Source organism: Oncorhynchus kisutch, linkage group LG21 (genome assembly GCF_002021735.2).
Source record: "Oncorhynchus kisutch isolate 150728-3 linkage group LG21, Okis_V2, whole genome shotgun sequence".
In the NCBI taxonomy this organism is placed as follows: Eukaryota; Metazoa; Chordata; class Actinopteri; order Salmoniformes; family Salmonidae; genus Oncorhynchus; species Oncorhynchus kisutch.
The window spans coordinates 16,014,451-16,030,126 of NC_034194.2; the positions used below are offsets into that span (position 1 = coordinate 16,014,451).

At 46.3% G+C, this 15,676-nt stretch overlaps 1 protein-coding gene across 9 annotated transcripts in view; it reads left to right on the forward strand.

Annotated features, from left to right (window-relative positions):
- Positions 1–15,307, forward strand: part of lama2 (laminin, alpha 2) — a 137,600-nt gene extending 122,293 nt beyond the window's left edge. For 4 of the 9 annotated variants that reach the window (XM_031800294.1, XM_031800295.1, XM_020455532.2 and 1 more), the window contains 22 exons: positions 165–319; positions 833–976; positions 1,598–1,731; positions 1,928–2,087; positions 2,219–2,343; positions 2,549–2,711; positions 2,886–3,030; positions 3,175–3,313; positions 3,969–3,980; positions 4,660–4,780; positions 5,498–5,692; positions 7,556–7,707; positions 7,878–8,054; positions 9,008–9,215; positions 9,924–10,001; positions 10,640–10,752; positions 10,901–11,090; positions 11,439–11,597; positions 11,843–11,996; positions 12,223–12,362; positions 12,606–12,828; positions 14,476–15,307. In XM_031800294.1, the coding sequence (XP_031656154.1) occupies positions 165–319; positions 833–976; positions 1,598–1,731; positions 1,928–2,087; positions 2,219–2,343; positions 2,549–2,711; positions 2,886–3,030; positions 3,175–3,313; positions 3,969–3,980; positions 4,660–4,780; positions 5,498–5,692; positions 7,556–7,707; positions 7,878–8,054; positions 9,008–9,215; positions 9,924–10,001; positions 10,640–10,752; positions 10,901–11,090; positions 11,439–11,597; positions 11,843–11,996; positions 12,223–12,362; positions 12,606–12,828; positions 14,476–14,636 (3,248 nt within the window). In that variant the 3' untranslated portion in view covers positions 14,637–15,307. The remainder of the gene's footprint in view (positions 1–164; positions 320–832; positions 977–1,597; positions 1,732–1,927; positions 2,088–2,218; positions 2,344–2,548; positions 2,712–2,885; positions 3,031–3,174; positions 3,314–3,968; positions 3,981–4,659; positions 4,781–5,497; positions 5,693–7,555; positions 7,708–7,877; positions 8,055–9,007; positions 9,216–9,923; positions 10,002–10,639; positions 10,753–10,900; positions 11,091–11,438; positions 11,598–11,842; positions 11,997–12,222; positions 12,363–12,605; positions 12,829–14,475) is intronic. The other 5 variants (XM_031800296.1, XM_031800297.1, XM_031800299.1 and 2 more) reach the window with 2 other exon arrangements.
- The last annotated feature ends 369 nt before the right edge of the window (positions 15,308–15,676 follow it).

The following is a 15,676-nucleotide window of genomic DNA, read 5'->3' on the forward strand; positions in this document are numbered from 1 at the left end:
GAGCACTTAGCAAGGAAGTGCGATCTTTGGCTTTTTTAGACTGACGTCTCTCTACCCGGTGTGCGTGGCTGTCCGTCCCTTGTGTGCGTTTGTTCTTGTGCGTGTGCGTGTGTGTGTGTGTGTGTGTGTGTGTGTGTGTGTGTGTGTGTGTGTGTGTGTGTCAGTCCATGCAGCGGGGGCCAAGGTGAAAGACCTGGAGGACGAGGCAGACCGACTGCTGGATAAGCTGAAGCCCATCAAGGAGTTGCAGGACAACTTGAAGAGGAACATCTCTCAGATTAAAGAGTTGATCAACCAGGCGCGCAAGCAGGCCAACTCTGTGAGTCACACTCCTCCTCTCTCGTTCCCACCTCCTCTGTTTCCACTGCTTGGATCAGTGGCTTCTAATCCGGCCATTCGGCTAATTGTGCCATCATCACGGGAACCATGATCTACGACTCGTTCTCTTTAGCCTGCGGTGCACATGCATCGCCACAGGCTGAGAGAAGCCTCTGTAAAACAAAGAACATTCTATCAAAGAAAATGTTTTCTGCTCCTTCCTCCACACACAGTCTCTTACACTCAAGGCTTTTTGAGAAAGTTGTTTGTTTTTTTCAGTACAAAAAGAGTCATAACAAATTGTTGCTCTTGCACGTGTACTTCTGTTACTACACAGTTGTGTTTTCCTGAACGTTTCTTCCCACTGGGCACAGAAGTCAATTCAACGTCTATTCGACTTTGGTTCAACTGTCATTTCATTGAAATGACAGTTGATTCAACCAGTGTGTGCCCAGTGGGTCGGGCCTTTTCAGTCCTGTCTGGTGAAAGATCCATGTGGTGTCTCCGTATAAAGATTAAAGTGTCCGTGTCCTCCGGGGGAGACTGTATCCGTGCTTATCGACCAGAAATCAAGAAAGGTCGTTACAACACCATCACTGTGAATGTGAAAACCACCTCCCCTGACAACCTACTCTTCTACCTGGGCAGTGCCAAATACGTGAGTCAGAGGAGATAGCACCACACTGGGATGGATGTGTGTGTTTGTGGATACAATCACTAAGTAAATCACTTAACCCTAATATGGTAAACCTCTGGACAACTAATACATTTGTGTGTGGAACTTGACATTATTAGGGCCTTTTCTCACTGTTTTAGGTTGGGCTTGTCTCTAGCTTGGGATGTGTAATGTGTTGTTGACCAATTCACTGGAAATCGTTCCACCAGTGGATATTTCTCAACATGCAAGATAAATATTAAAGTCAGAGAGAAAATAATAAAAGGTTATTTGTTTCCCTGTGAGATCCTCAGGAGAGAATGGGTGATATTGCGTCTATGTACTGCAACAGCGAGCGCAGCAATTAACCGGGCCGCTCAAATCAGACTATTTCATCTGGTTTCATCACTGATTTCCCTGGGGAAATCACAGTCCTGTTGCTCCTCTCCTGATTTTCCTGTGACTCTTAATTCCTCGGGATCCTATTCTAATGTGTCCTGCACTGTGCTACACTACAGCAGCCTAGACCCATAGAGAGAGAGAGAATGGTAATGGACCTGTAATGGTATCAGATAGGAGATTGCAGCGCTGCATCTTATTGGCTTGTCATCTGTCTGCCTCTAGATTGACTTCCTGGCCATTGAGATGCGCAAGGGCAAGGTCAACTTCCTGTGGGACGTGGGCTCTGGAGTGGGCAAGGTTGAGTACCCTGACATGACTATCAACGACGGCAACTGGCATCGCATCGAGGCCTCACGGTAGAATGCCATTGTTATACGTATTCTACACCAGATCTTCTTCTTTTTTCCAGAGCAAAGATTATTCAAATGGATTCGTCTATGAGTTTATTCATTAGTTCGTCGTTTAACATTGACTGTGCCGGGTAGGCTCTCCTCATTGAAAAGTTCACAAAGTTTTAATTCCTCATCTGATCATTTCTGTATTGGTCCCAAGGAATGGTATCAATGGCACTATCTCTGTCCATGCACTGGAGGGTCCCAAAGCTGGCATCATGCCCACCTCTAAGAGTGGCACTTCTCCTGAGGGCTATACTATCCTGGATGTGGACCAGAATGCCTACCTGTTTGTCGGCGGCATGTTGGGCAGTGTGAAGGTAGTATCACCTTTTGCCATACAGAGGTTTATCCCAGAGCTACATATTTAGTCCTTTTGTTGCTTCTTTCTTTCTTTTCTTTTGCCAGATTTATTCATATCGTTGTTTATGTATCAATGTTTGTCCTGCAGAAAGCGGACGCGGTCAAAACTACTACTTTCTCCGGGTGTATGGGAGAGACATACCTGGACAACAAACCTATTGGCCTGTGGAACTACAGAGACAGAGAAGGAGACTGCAAAGGATGTGTGGTTAGGTAGGCCTGCATGTTCACATCACATTGAGAACCTGATATGAATGTCTCGCGTAAGTGTACGGACTCGGTTCACTTCTGTTGTCGATCTCGTGAACGTTCACAAATCTTTTACTCTAGAAGCTCACCATACACTATTGTGTGCACTAAATGTTCACTTGGCTGTGTGATTGCCGCTGAGTGTTTGGTGGGGGGGGGTGTTCTCCAGCCCCCAGCCGTCAGACACAGAGGGGACGGTACAGTTTGATGGGGAGGGCTATGCTGCTGTGAGCCGGCCCACCAGATGGAACCCCAACGTCTCCACCGTCATGTTCAAGTTCCGCTCCTTCTCCACCGACTCCCTGCTCATGTACTTCGCCACCAAGGATACGGTAACCTCACTCATATACACACACCTGTCTCGTAACGAGGACTAGCAAACGCTTCAAGTTCAACAGTGATGAAAACTGTGAAATGTGTGTTAGATTTTGATTGGTTATCAATGTTACTCAATATGCCCCCTCTCCCCCTCTCTCTCTCTCTCTCTCTCTCTCTTTCTGAGACAGAAGGACTTCATGAGTGCTGAGTTGAGTGATGGTCTAGTGAAGGTGAGTTTTGACCTGGGCTCAGGCACCGGCTCGGTGCTCAGTATCAAGAGACACAACGACGGCAGGTGGAAGTCCTTCACTATGGCCCGCATGAAGAAGCAAGGTGACCCTCACACTCATCATAACACGCACAACATTCCACTCCAGTTGACGTTTGTAGAGACTGCGTAGTTTGTAGAACCTTACAGCCTTGGTAGCTTGATCAGAGCTTTTTGCGGAACAGCCGTTTACCCTCCTTCCACCCCAGCCACGGTGACCATCGTGGACATAGACACCAATGAAGAGGAGAAGCTGGTGGTATCATCCCAAGGCTCTGCCACCGGGCTCAACCTCAAGGAGGAGGAGAGGATTTACTTCGGGGGTTTGCCAACCATTGGAAACTACAGGTATGTACTCTGTAGGATGTCGATCACCTCCACAGTAGGGCCTTATGCTACATGTCTGTTTTTGATGCGGACCCACACACATCAGCACACACACACACACACACACACACATCAGCACACACACATCAGCACACACACACACACTAAAGTACACCTCGGATAGCTTGTCTTTACACCTTTGCTATGTTCTTTGCTCAGACACTCAGTACTGTACAGTCTGTTACCCACTGTTCCTATTCTTCTCATATTGTCACATTTGGCGATGAAAGTTGAGGATTGACAAGGGATGTAGGCAGCCAGGCAGACAGAGAGACAGTCGCCATTAGAACACCACTGTCTTCTGCCGGACCTCAAGTCAGTGTGTCACGTTGTCACTGCCCTCTCTGGCGTCAGCTCCCGTTTTAGCTCTAACAATAGATAACATGAACGCTAGCAATGTCATTGTGAACGTTGAATGTTAGACCTTCACAGTCTCCGGCAGCATCCAAGGTATATTCTAAAGGCCTTTATATGCCCTTTCAACACACACAGGGAGAACTGAATGCACTTTCTTCACTTGTGATTGTGACTCCCGTCTACGTGTTTTGACAGTGTTTCATTTGTGGGTCGTACGCTGTGCTAACGCTCATATGCTTTTTATGTTTTGTTCTTACAGTATCAAGTCAAGGTAAAACCACGTACTGTTAAAGTTTACTGTATCGCCTTTCGGCATGCACCAGCATGCATACCCATTGACTTTCTAATGCCTCTCTTGTAACTTGGCTTTTACCATGCATTTAGTTCAGAACAATATGCTCTTAAGTTGTCGATGCTTTAACGCAGCAAGCTGGTCATCAGAATAGAGCCAGTATAGAGCCCTCCATTTCTCAATGGAGGTTTGAGATATTAGTCCAACTGAACGTGAGCACTAAATTCTGAAGACCAGCAGGATGCTCCTTTTTATTCAATAGCTCCTTCAATAGCTCCTTTTTATTCAATAGCTGCTGTGTTGTCACCCCCACCACTTGTCTTGCATGTTCATGGAAATGGAATTTGCTGGCACTTTTGTCGCAAATTTTGAAATGAACTTTTAACAATGTGGTACTCTTCGGTAGCATTGCGTCTGCTCTGCAGCCGCTGCTATCTAATTGTTTCATGGCTTTAGAATAAACCCCAGATAAAAGGTACGCCAAAGAAATGTTCTTCAAACACCTTCAACAACAAAAAAAGAAGCCCGACTTTATTCATGCAGAGTGAACGCAGTCTCAATTTGGTCGACGTCTCAAAGTCATTGGCTCCTGAGAGGAGGACAGCACTTCCACAATGAACAGAATGGAGGTCAGAACGGCGCTCTCTTCTCTTTGCAGGTCAGAGGTTACCAAGAAGAGGTATGCCGGCTGTATGAGAGATATAGAGGTTTCCAGAACACCCTATAACCTGCTGAGCAGCTCCGACTACACCGGCCTGACCAAAGGCTGCGCTGTGGAGGTCAGTTTATATGAGCACTCTTCCTCTTTCATACACCTGTTCTTTTCCCCACCCCCTTTAACTACTTACACATTAGAGGCCTGCTCACGAAACATGGCCCGACACGTTGACGAACATCCCTCGGAAAAAAAAACACGAGGAAGAATATAAATGAGTGAGGTCAGAAAACTGAAGTGAAGAAACTGAAAAAGAATAAGCGGAATAAGGAGAGATTGATAGGGCACATAACGAAGAGGAATCGCTTGCTTCTGAGCGTGTTCTTTTTGTTCGGGAAATAATATTTAAATATTTATGCAGACACCACAGACACGGAACGCAAAAAAAAAGAGTGTAACAATGCCAAGAATTGAGAGAGAGAGAAGTCATTTTGAATTCAACAAAGGCTGGTTTGTACGTCTCAGTTGTGTTTGGAAGATGTTTGCAAGAATTCACGCTCAATTCAGCGTTTTCATTTGTCGTGGACCCTGTGTCAATGCCAGATGATGCAAATGCATACAGTGGTACTCTAACAAGCTGTACTTTAACAAAGAAGGTTTATTATCATGTTTGACATAAGTCTGAAATTGATAAGAACATTATAAAGAAAGCAACAGGCATCATACTATTACTGTACAATTATACAGTGTTCAGGTGATAAAAAAATAACCCTGAAAATGACTGATGACTCTCAATTGATTGTGCTGGGAATGACCGGGATCTTTGGTCTCTCCCCAACAGAACCTCCACACAGTGAGCTTCTCCAAACCAGGTCACATGGAGCTGAGGTCCATGTCCTTCGACGTCGGCACAGAGATCAGCCTGTCCTTCGCAACCAAGAGCGATAAGGGGATCATCCTGTTTGGCAGTGGGAGCACCAATGGAGCCAGTTCCCAGTTCCAACTCCCCAAGAGGAGACGCAGGCAGTCTGGGGAAGTAAGAGGAGGACGATGACACACACACACACACACACACACACTCTCACTGCCTCCTAACTAGGCACCTAGTCCTCTATAATGTCACCTCCTTGTTCTTTATAAGTCATTGCATCCTATTTCCCAGTAGAATTGGAGTTGTTGTTGGAGGTGTTTCTAGATTTCTGTAATTTAATAAGGGGCTCTGTGCTGTCTGGCTGAGTTGCTTTGAAAAACTAACAGCACATTGATAATCAACTCCGGCTGTGTGCACGGCTCCTTATTAAATGAACGATAAAGGAGATGGATTGCCTGTAAGCTGTAATCATTATGCTTTCACCCGACAGCAAACAAAAGTTGATCATCTTTCACAGAGGGCTAAAGGCTTGGGAGATTTGCGACGACGGCTATGATTAAAATATGGCTTTCTGCGTCTCTGTTAGGGCACTCTTCGTCTCGCTCTCTCTCAATCTCTCCCTCTCTTCGCCTGCAGACCTCTGTGGGCCAGCACATCAATTATGGCCCGTGGCTGCAGGAAATGATAGTGGGTTTAACCTCTAGCATTCCCCCTTCATGTGCCGTTAGTAAGAAATAGATTATACAACAGGCCTCTGATGGATCACGTCCAATTCGGCGATAACCCCCGGGAAAGGTCCAGACCGTCACCTTTGAAAATCATTAGGGCCTGGTAAATGAAGTGGATGTCATTTCGAATGAGTACAAGTCGGCCTCGCCGGGTCTCCGTGTCCGCGTCATTCATTCTGCCAATTTGCGCAGGGGGACAGGAGGAGCGCGTGCTGAATCAGACCAGAGGTATTGTGACGGTAGCGCTTCCTCACTCTCCCCAGGCAAACTCCCTCTGTGCATGCTAGTCTGCAATTCCTACGCTGTCGAGGGATGTGCTCACCATAGCGCTGGACTGATTACAGAGAATTTAATCATAACAAGAGGCACTTAAATCTATCTATTTCTTGCCTGGTATGTTTCAGAGAGGGACGCAGTTTCTCTGAAGTTCTGCCCAGACAGAATCGAATCAAGCAGTGTAGAGAAATAGAGGACTTACATAAATGCTATAGGCCCTCAGGGTTGAAAAGCATATCATTTATGCAATTACATGAAGTTTACTTCCGTTCTCAAAGTTTGTGAGGTTTCATCATGAATTTGTTTTTGTTCATGTTTCTGGGCAAAGGGTATACAGTTCTAATTGTCTTCAGGGCTCCATGTTGCATAAAGCCTGTCCTGACTTGTCCCAGATAGCCCATGAAGCCTGTCCTGACTTGTCCCAGATAGCCCATGAAGCCTGTCCTGACTTGTCCCAGATAGCCCATAAAGCCTGTCCTGACTTGTCCCAGATAGCGCATGAAGCCTGTCCTGACTTGTCCCAGATAGCGCATGAAGCCTGTCCTGACTTGTCCCAGATAGCGCATAAAGCCTGTCCTGACTTGTCCCAGATAGCCCATGAAGCCTGTCCTGACTTGTCCCAGATAGCGCATGAAGCCTGTCCTGACTTGTCCCAGATAGCGCATGAAGCCTGTCCTGACTTGTCCCAGATAGCGCATGAAGCCTGTCCTGACTTGTCCCAGATAGCCCATGAAGCCTGTCCTGACTTGTCCCAGATAGCCCATGAAGCCTGTCCTGACTTGTCCCAGATAGCCCATGAAGCCTGTTCTGACTTGTCCCAGATAGCCCATGAAGCCTGTCCTGACTTGTCCCAGATAGCACATAAAGCCCTTGTTTAATAGCCACAGTGTTTATGTGCGATAATGCCATCATGTATAACCCTGTGTCACTGAGTCTGTCCTGAGGTGGTGTTGGTCATTGAGATTGGATGTTGTTGTGCCTCCATGGTTCTTCCCCCTTTCATCTCCTCTCGTTTCCCCTGCAGCCCTTCCTGGCCGTGTTGCTGAACAAGGGGTCCCTGGAGGTGTTGGTGTTCACAGGCAGCCACAGCCCACGCAGGGTGGTCCGCAAGCCTGACCAGGACATCCTGCACGACGGGAGAGAACACACACTGCGCATCGAGAGACTGGGCGGCAGGTGCGTAACACACACCGACACACGCACATTGGTATTGCTATACACTGAACAACAGCGTCCTAACAGTTCAGCACAATAACTGGTGTCTTAAAAAAACGAGTTCCCAGCCATTCATGTTTAGCCCGAGCTGGCTCAAAGTGTCTCACTGACCTGCGTGGTTCTCTGTCCAGGTCGTTTGCCGTCCAGGTGGACGAGGAGCTGAAGAGGGAGCAGGCCCTTCCCAACGACCAACCCATGGGCATCAAGAGACTGTTCATCGGGGGTATCCCCCCTGATGTAGAGCTCAGCTCCCAGAGACCCAACGACCCCTTCGAAGGCTGCATCTGGAACCTCATGATCAATACTATGTACGTCTCTCACCATCTCCTGTTATCTCCCTAGTACATCTATGTCTATCTACCATCACCATTCGTTATCCTGATCGTAGATATTATTGATGGAAGGCAGTAGTTGCTGTTTCATGGCGAGTTTGTTTCTCCCAGTTAAAGAGGTTGTAAATGCTGTCACTCAACTATTTCTCTCTACAGATGATAATACAATCCTATCATTAGGAATCAGTGCTCTCTCTCTCTCGCTCTTTCTCTCTCGCCAGTGGGCTAAACACATTTGACCCATATTTAGTTGGTTTTAATGGGGCTGTCCTTTCTGATAACCATGATCATAATTCAACTGATTACACTGATAGCCAAGCCCCATCATCACCCATTTACACACTCTCTCTTTCTCGCCCTGCCTGTCTGTGTGTCTGTGTGTCTGTGTTGCCCTGCGTGTCTGTGTCGCCCTGCGTGTCTGTGTGTCTGTGTCGCCCTGCGTGCCTGTGTGTCTATGTCGCCCTGCGTGCCTGTGTGTCTGTGTCGCCCTGTGTGTCTGTGTCGCCCTGCGTGTCTGTGTGTCTGTGTCGCCCTGCGTGTCTGTGTCGCCCTGCGTGCCTGTGTGTCTGTGTCGCCTTGCGTATCTGTGTGTCTGTGTCGCCCTGCGTGTCTGTGTGTCTGTGTCGCCCTGCGTGTCTGTGTATCTGTGTCGCCCTGCGTGTCTGTGTGTCTGTGTCGCCCTGCGTGTCTGTGTGTCTGTGTCGCCCTGCGTGTCTGTGTGTCTGTGTCGCCCTGCGTGTCTGTGTCGCCCTGCGTGTCTGTGTGTCTGTGTCGCCCTGCGTGCCTGTGTGTCTGTGTCGCCCTGCGTGTCTGTGTGTCTGTGTCGCCCTGCGTGCCTGTGTGTCTGTGTCGCCCTGCGTGTCTGTGCGCGCGCACGTCTGTGCATTTGTGTGTGTGTGTTTTCTTGACCGCTTGGTTATGCCCTACAGCCTCACAGACTTCTCCCAGCCCGTGGCTTTTAAGAACGCAGAAATCGGCCAGTGTCCCGACCTGGCTCCTCCCCCTCCCCCGCTGCCCCTCCCAGAAGAAGAGGAGGAGGGGACCAAGGTAGAAGACGTGTCCCAGCTGCTCCAACCTGAGGCTGCTGCTGTACCACCACCCACCCCGACACCCAGACAGAGCCCTCCACCTCCCACTGTAGGTCCCACTCCCACTTGAGGGGTATCAGGTTAAATTACTCATTTCCCACCCTATGATGGCGTGATACATTTTCCCCATGAGTCATACAGAGCTGACATCCATCCCCAGCAATGCTCAGCCAGGCAGGCCGGTTGGCCCTGAGTCTAAATACACTATCAGAGAGGTTGATGTGGCTGGAATAAAGAATGTGTCGTTTTCCAATCCATTAGGTTTGCTTTATAGGTAAAGCTGCAGTGTTGACAGGGCTCTTTCTTATAGCTCCTGTGCTCAATATATCCTCTCTGGCTGACAGCTGAGGTAGTGTAGCAGCGTTCTCTCTGTCCTCTCTCTCTCTCTCTCTCTCTCTCTCTTATATCTAACCAAGTTGCCTTGCATTGGCCTACCCCACCTGTATTTTCCTCATATATTTTCATGATACATATCCATGGATGCATCATCGTAGGCAAATGTATAGATTGCGACAGTATTGTCACTGGTAGTAGCTCTCTTGGCTTGCAGAAAAAATGTGCATTTCTATAATACTACTGTGATGCTTTCCTTAGCACTGTTCCTCTATCTACCTGCTGTGCAGACTTTTGCCATTCACAACATCAGTGCCCCAGCCTGATTGGTGGACCGCCTGTGTCATGAATGCTGTAGCCAATCCGATTGGCAGTGTGTAACACAGCTTAACCCTTTCACCCCCCCGCCCTGCCGCTGCTTTAGGACCCGCCCTCTGTCGTACCTCCAGAGCTCAGCCCCGCCACAGAGGAACCTGACCACAGTGCTGTCACAGTCCCACCGGTACCACTCTACTCTTCTCACTCACTTCTCCCTACATGTCCACGTTCTTACCCCCTCCCCATCTAAGTACGTGTCTGCTGAACCTTCATCCCATTGGATTTCAGCCAAAGACCTTCAACACCAAGCCGCCTGTGTGAAGATGTGTTGCTCATGTGAAATATACATTCCATGTCCATATTCTTAGTATTGGCAGCAGACATTTTACTTTCAGTGGGGATTATCTTAGATGAGATGTACTTTCTAAGTAAGTCGATATGGTTGTAGTAGTTCTTCTTTATAAACGGGCTAGTGACATAAAGTTAAATAAATGCCCTTTTAAGCAATGGGAGCCTTTGTGTCTAAACAAAAATATAGAAAAAATGGCATAGAAATGTATTCATGTACAGAAGTGTACAAAATAAGTGATTCAGATTCAAAAACAAATGTCAATTTTCAGGTGGTCTTAATAATAGCAACTCCATGTCTTTTTCATTAGCGCCATCTAGTGGCACATGTTAGAATAGCACTTTAGACAAAAGGTCAACTACTGTATATTCATATTAAATGGAAGGTTTGCATTGTCGCTTAATGCACTCTCTGAATGAGATCGTGTTAATATGATGTTTTTAAGATGACTGCTACCCCCCCTACTTCAACAGCTTTCCTGTGCTGCCGAGGCATCTCCAGTGGTCTTAGAGAAAGCCAAACAGTTTGGGCTCTCCAAAAACAGCCATGTTGCATTTGAATTCGATGACACGAAGGTTAAGAACAGGTATGTCGACTTCGAATGGCTTTGATAACAGTAAAGCCCAAATGAGACCTTTTCTTATCTAACGTACACATAGTAATGTTATCAGAGACATGGGTAACATCTGTACACCATGTTGGACTGAGAGTGTTGTGAATCTGTTTGCTTGCAGACTGATCATAGAGTTTGAGCTGCGGACCACAGCAGAGTCCGGCCTGGTGTTCTACATGGCGAGGATCAACCACGCCGACTTCGCCACCGTCCAGGTGAAGGAGGGCATGGCCCACCTCGGCTACGACCTGGGCCACGGCAACACCTCGGTCAGCGTGCCACGCATCATCAACGACGGACACTGGCACAAGGTCTGGGATCTCGAGTCAGCTGGTGAAACAATCCTCATAGCAACAATGAAGCCAATATGAATCGTCATGTATAACCCCTAACATGGTGTACAGAGTCTGTAGGCAGTTACCATCGGGTCTACTTCACTGAGTGAGTTTATATGGTGAGAGCAGACAGCTAAATACTCTATGTCACAATGAGGCTATAAAACCACTCTGACTAGTTAATTGGCCAAAACAGGAAGCAAGCAAAGTAACCAGAAACTACAGTACTTTATGTTCATCGTGTATTAAAGATTGTTGTTGTCCTTATTGTCGTCCCCCCCCCCCGTCCCCCCCGAAAAATGATTTTCCTTTCTGCTGTCTCAGATCCGGGTGATGAGAGAGAAACAGAGAGGTATACTGGTGATAGACAGCCGCTACTCCAAGCAGACCACCAGCCCCAAGAAGGCTGACATCCTGGATGTGGTTGGCATGCTGTACATAGGTGGCCTGCCCGTCAACTACACCACCAAGAGGATCGGACCAGTACGTTCATACACGCTTCCTCACATTTGGCCTGGTGTTGTATTTCACTTTGTAGGAAGTGAAACACGAGCCTCGCTGTAGACTCTGTGTTGCTGCAATTGTTTTGTATCACATGCGATCAGCTTAAAGTGCTGACGTTAACAGTAATCATTTCCAAGTTGTGGGACGCATTCAAATGGTCAATGAGTGGTTTCGGTGTAGAAGTCATGTGTGACCGTATAGTGTTGGTTGTGTTCCACTACTAGGTCTTGTACAGTATCAATGGCTGCATCAGGAATTTCAAGATGCTGGGTAATGTGTTGGACATGGACGCGCCCACCTCCAGCCACCACGTGGGCAGCTGTTTCATCAGCACTGAGAAGGGAACCTACTTTGATGGCTCTGGATATGTCAAAGCAGGTACATTCTGACACTCGAAACGTAGAACTGGAGTTGTTCCTGAACATGTGACCTGACCAGGAAAAACTCCTGACCCCACAATGCAATATATCCCAACAATCACGTAATATAAATAACGCAGGGACAATAAGAATGGTACACCAACTTTTCAAAGTTATTTTTCAATCTCATGGCAGTTGTTGTATCAATTCTGACTGCTTCCTGTATCTCCTGTCCTCTGGTCCAGTGGGTTCCTACAGGGTGGGTCTAGACGTGTCTCTGGAGCTGGAGTTCCGTACGTCCCAGAGCAACGGGGTTCTGCTGGGGGTCAGCAGCCAGGTGGACACCAAGATGGAGGGCCTGGGCATCGAACTGCACAATGGAAAGGTACACACAAACACAGAATACAATACTGCTTTGTTGTCCCACACACATTTCATTCTAACCAGACTCTACAATCTATTACTGTAAAGCCTAACAACCATGAGCATGCAAAGCTATTGTACTGTATAAATGAATGAATGGGGTTCAACAGAATCATGGTTGCTCATAACTAACACTCATGTTTTCTTACAAACTACCGATTGGACAAGTCAGGTGTATTCTGAGTATGTCTTCTTCCCTCCCTAGCTGCTGTTCCACGTGGACAACGGAGCTGGCCGGATCACAGCGGAGTACCAGCCCGAAGTAGAGGCAGGCCTCTGTGACGGTCAGTGGCACTCGGTCACAGCCCACAAGCTTCGCCACAGGCTGGAGATCATAGTGGATGGCAGGAAGGAGGAAGCAGAGAGCCCCAACGCCAGGTCCAACACCGCTGACACCAACGACCCCATCTACGTTGGTGGATACCCAGGTTCGTACAACACCACCAAGGACTGCATATATGAATGGACAAAGCCATCGACGTGACACCATTCATTCCTATGTGAAGACTCAATAGCGCATTTGAATCCCAGGTAGCCGGTTAAAGGGATACTTTGGGATTTTGACAATGATTCCCTTTATCTACTTCCCCAGAGTCAGATGAACTTGTGGATATTATTTGTAAGTCTCTGCGTGCAGCTGGAATGAAGTTGCTAACTAGTGCAATTGCTAACTAGCAGATACCCATAGACTTCCAGTCATCTAACTTCCTTCATACTGGACAAAGAGGCATGGAAATGGTATCCACGAGTTCATCTGACTCTTGGGAAGTAGATGGCCAAAATCCCAAATTTCCGAAGTATCCCTTTAATTAAGATGGCGTCTAGTGGGAGATTTATGTAGACATAACATGTGCATTTTGAGCTAGTCCAGGAAGTGACGTTGCAGGCTAGCTCAGTGCTGCCCCCTCTCATTGAGTATCTCAAGTTGAAGGCCGACCGAGGTACTGCAGGCTGCCATGAGCTACTAAATTACACTTAGAACTTCTTCTGTGTGAGGTGAGATTTTAAAATAATCGGTTCAAGGGCATACATCTAGTGTAATAGAAGCAATTATGATTGTCTTTAAAAATCTATTTGATTGCTGTTAAGATTGCCATTTTCCCCTATAATGGGGGACCCTGTTTTCTGTAAACAATGCCTGCAGTACCGCAGTTGACCTTGAACTTCATGGCTTCAATGAGAGCGGCCAGTCGTTCTCCCCTGGACACCACCCACCAAGCGTTTCACACCTGGGACACATTGAGTAGAGGCAACATTATCAAACATTGAACATTCAGTTAGAAATGTATCATGTAGAACATGTACATTTGACCTCAATTACCGCGACTAACCGGTGCGCCCGCACATTGACTATGTACCGGTACCCCCTGTATATAGCCTCGCTATTGTTGTTTTACTGCTACTCTTTAGGGGTAGCCTTGTGGTTAGAGCATTGGACTAGTAACTGGAAGGTTGCAAGTTCAAACCCCTGAGCTGACAAGGTACAAATCTGTCATTCTGCCCCTGAACAGGCAGTTAACCCATTGTTCCTAGGCCGTCATTGAAAATAAGAATTTGTTCTTAACTGACTTGCCTAGTTAAATAAAGGTTAAAAAAATATATATTTGTTACTTTTATTTTTTAATTTCTTACTTATCTATTTTTAACACTTATTTTTCTTAAAACTGCATTGTTGTATTCGGCGCATGTGAAAATAACATTTGATTTGATTTGGGCACACACTGGTGAATCAACGTTGTTTCCACGTCATTTCAATGAGATTAAGTTGCACCAACGTGGAATAGACGTTTAATTGATGTCTGTGCCCCGTGGGATGCCTGTGGAATCAGGTTTCCTGTATAACTCCTGAAACACAGTTGACCCTGGATACACGACCCTGGATATTGTGTAGCAAACCGTGCTCCACTATGATGTTGGAAATGTATGATTTACTTCCTATTTTAAACCTCAGGATATAATCAAAGTTATAACGTCAAGCAGTCATCGGCTTTCTGATTTATGAAATAGAAGCATAAATGTGCTTAGTGGGGCAGAAAATAACAGTCATAAATCAATTCTTTTTTTCCCTTTTCCAGAGGGGCTCAAGCAGTTTGGCCTGACTTCCAGCACTTCATTCAAAGGCTGCATGCGCAACCTGAAGATAACCAAGGCATCCAAGGTGTTGGAGGTTCAATTCAACAAGGGCCTGGAGTTCAAGGGGGTTCAACCCCTCACTTGCCCAGCCAATGCAGCCTAAACACGGACTACCAAAGCCTGTCACTGCCTGAAGCACAGCAGCAGCACCAAAACACATGGAAACCAAATTACCGGACTGTAACCTCTCCCTCATGCTAAATCAGATGGCCAACCAGCTTTATACCCAGAGTTTGGATAGCTTTTTTAGAGTGTGAAGTATCTCGACCCCCTCCAAAGTGAGTGGAACCTGTAGGATGACATAGTATACAACCGTGATTCATTTAGAGAACTATGGATCACCTTCTGTTCTCCTGTATGGCTTAAGCCCCCTGTCTGTCTAAACTACATGGTGATTTAGCATACCGTATGCATGGTGTGGTGGGAATTTGTACTGTTTAACAACAGGCAGCATTTTCAAATATATGCTTTGAAGGCATTCAAATCATTTTCTCGTCTTTTATTACAATGTCAAACCATGACTTTTAACTTACACTCGGGATCTTGAGGATTGCCACATGTTGTCATCTGATTCATTTCCCATAGATTCATTTAGCAACATTTCAGCCTTAGTCTGCCACTCTGCCTAACCTTCTAGAAACAGAGGAACACTTACTATCAATCTGGTACACACACACATTTTATTATAAATTATTTTACAGTAGGCGATCTTTTTAGCAAACAGTGAACTGGACTCAAATGGGAAGAATTGTGAAAATAAAATGCTAAGCAACAGATGTTTGCAATTTGATTTGGAAGTGCATTTAAATATGTTTTTATAATACCATGATGTATAAATGCTTAAAGGGATAGTTTGCCCAAATTACAAAATGATATATTTGTTTCCTTACCCTGTAAGCAGTCTATGGACAAGGTATGACAACAATCCATGCCTTGGTTTAGTTTCCCTGGCACTGTTTCCAAATATAACGTTTGAGTATTTGTGGCACAAATCACATTCATGTCATGGTACCGATATTAGCATTTTTTGTGCATCATGTTCAAATCATCTTTGAGTGACTTTGTTGAGCTTCACATTAAATTTTAGATAATATTAGATGATTTGGACATGAGTATCTATACCATGACTTGAATGGGATTTGT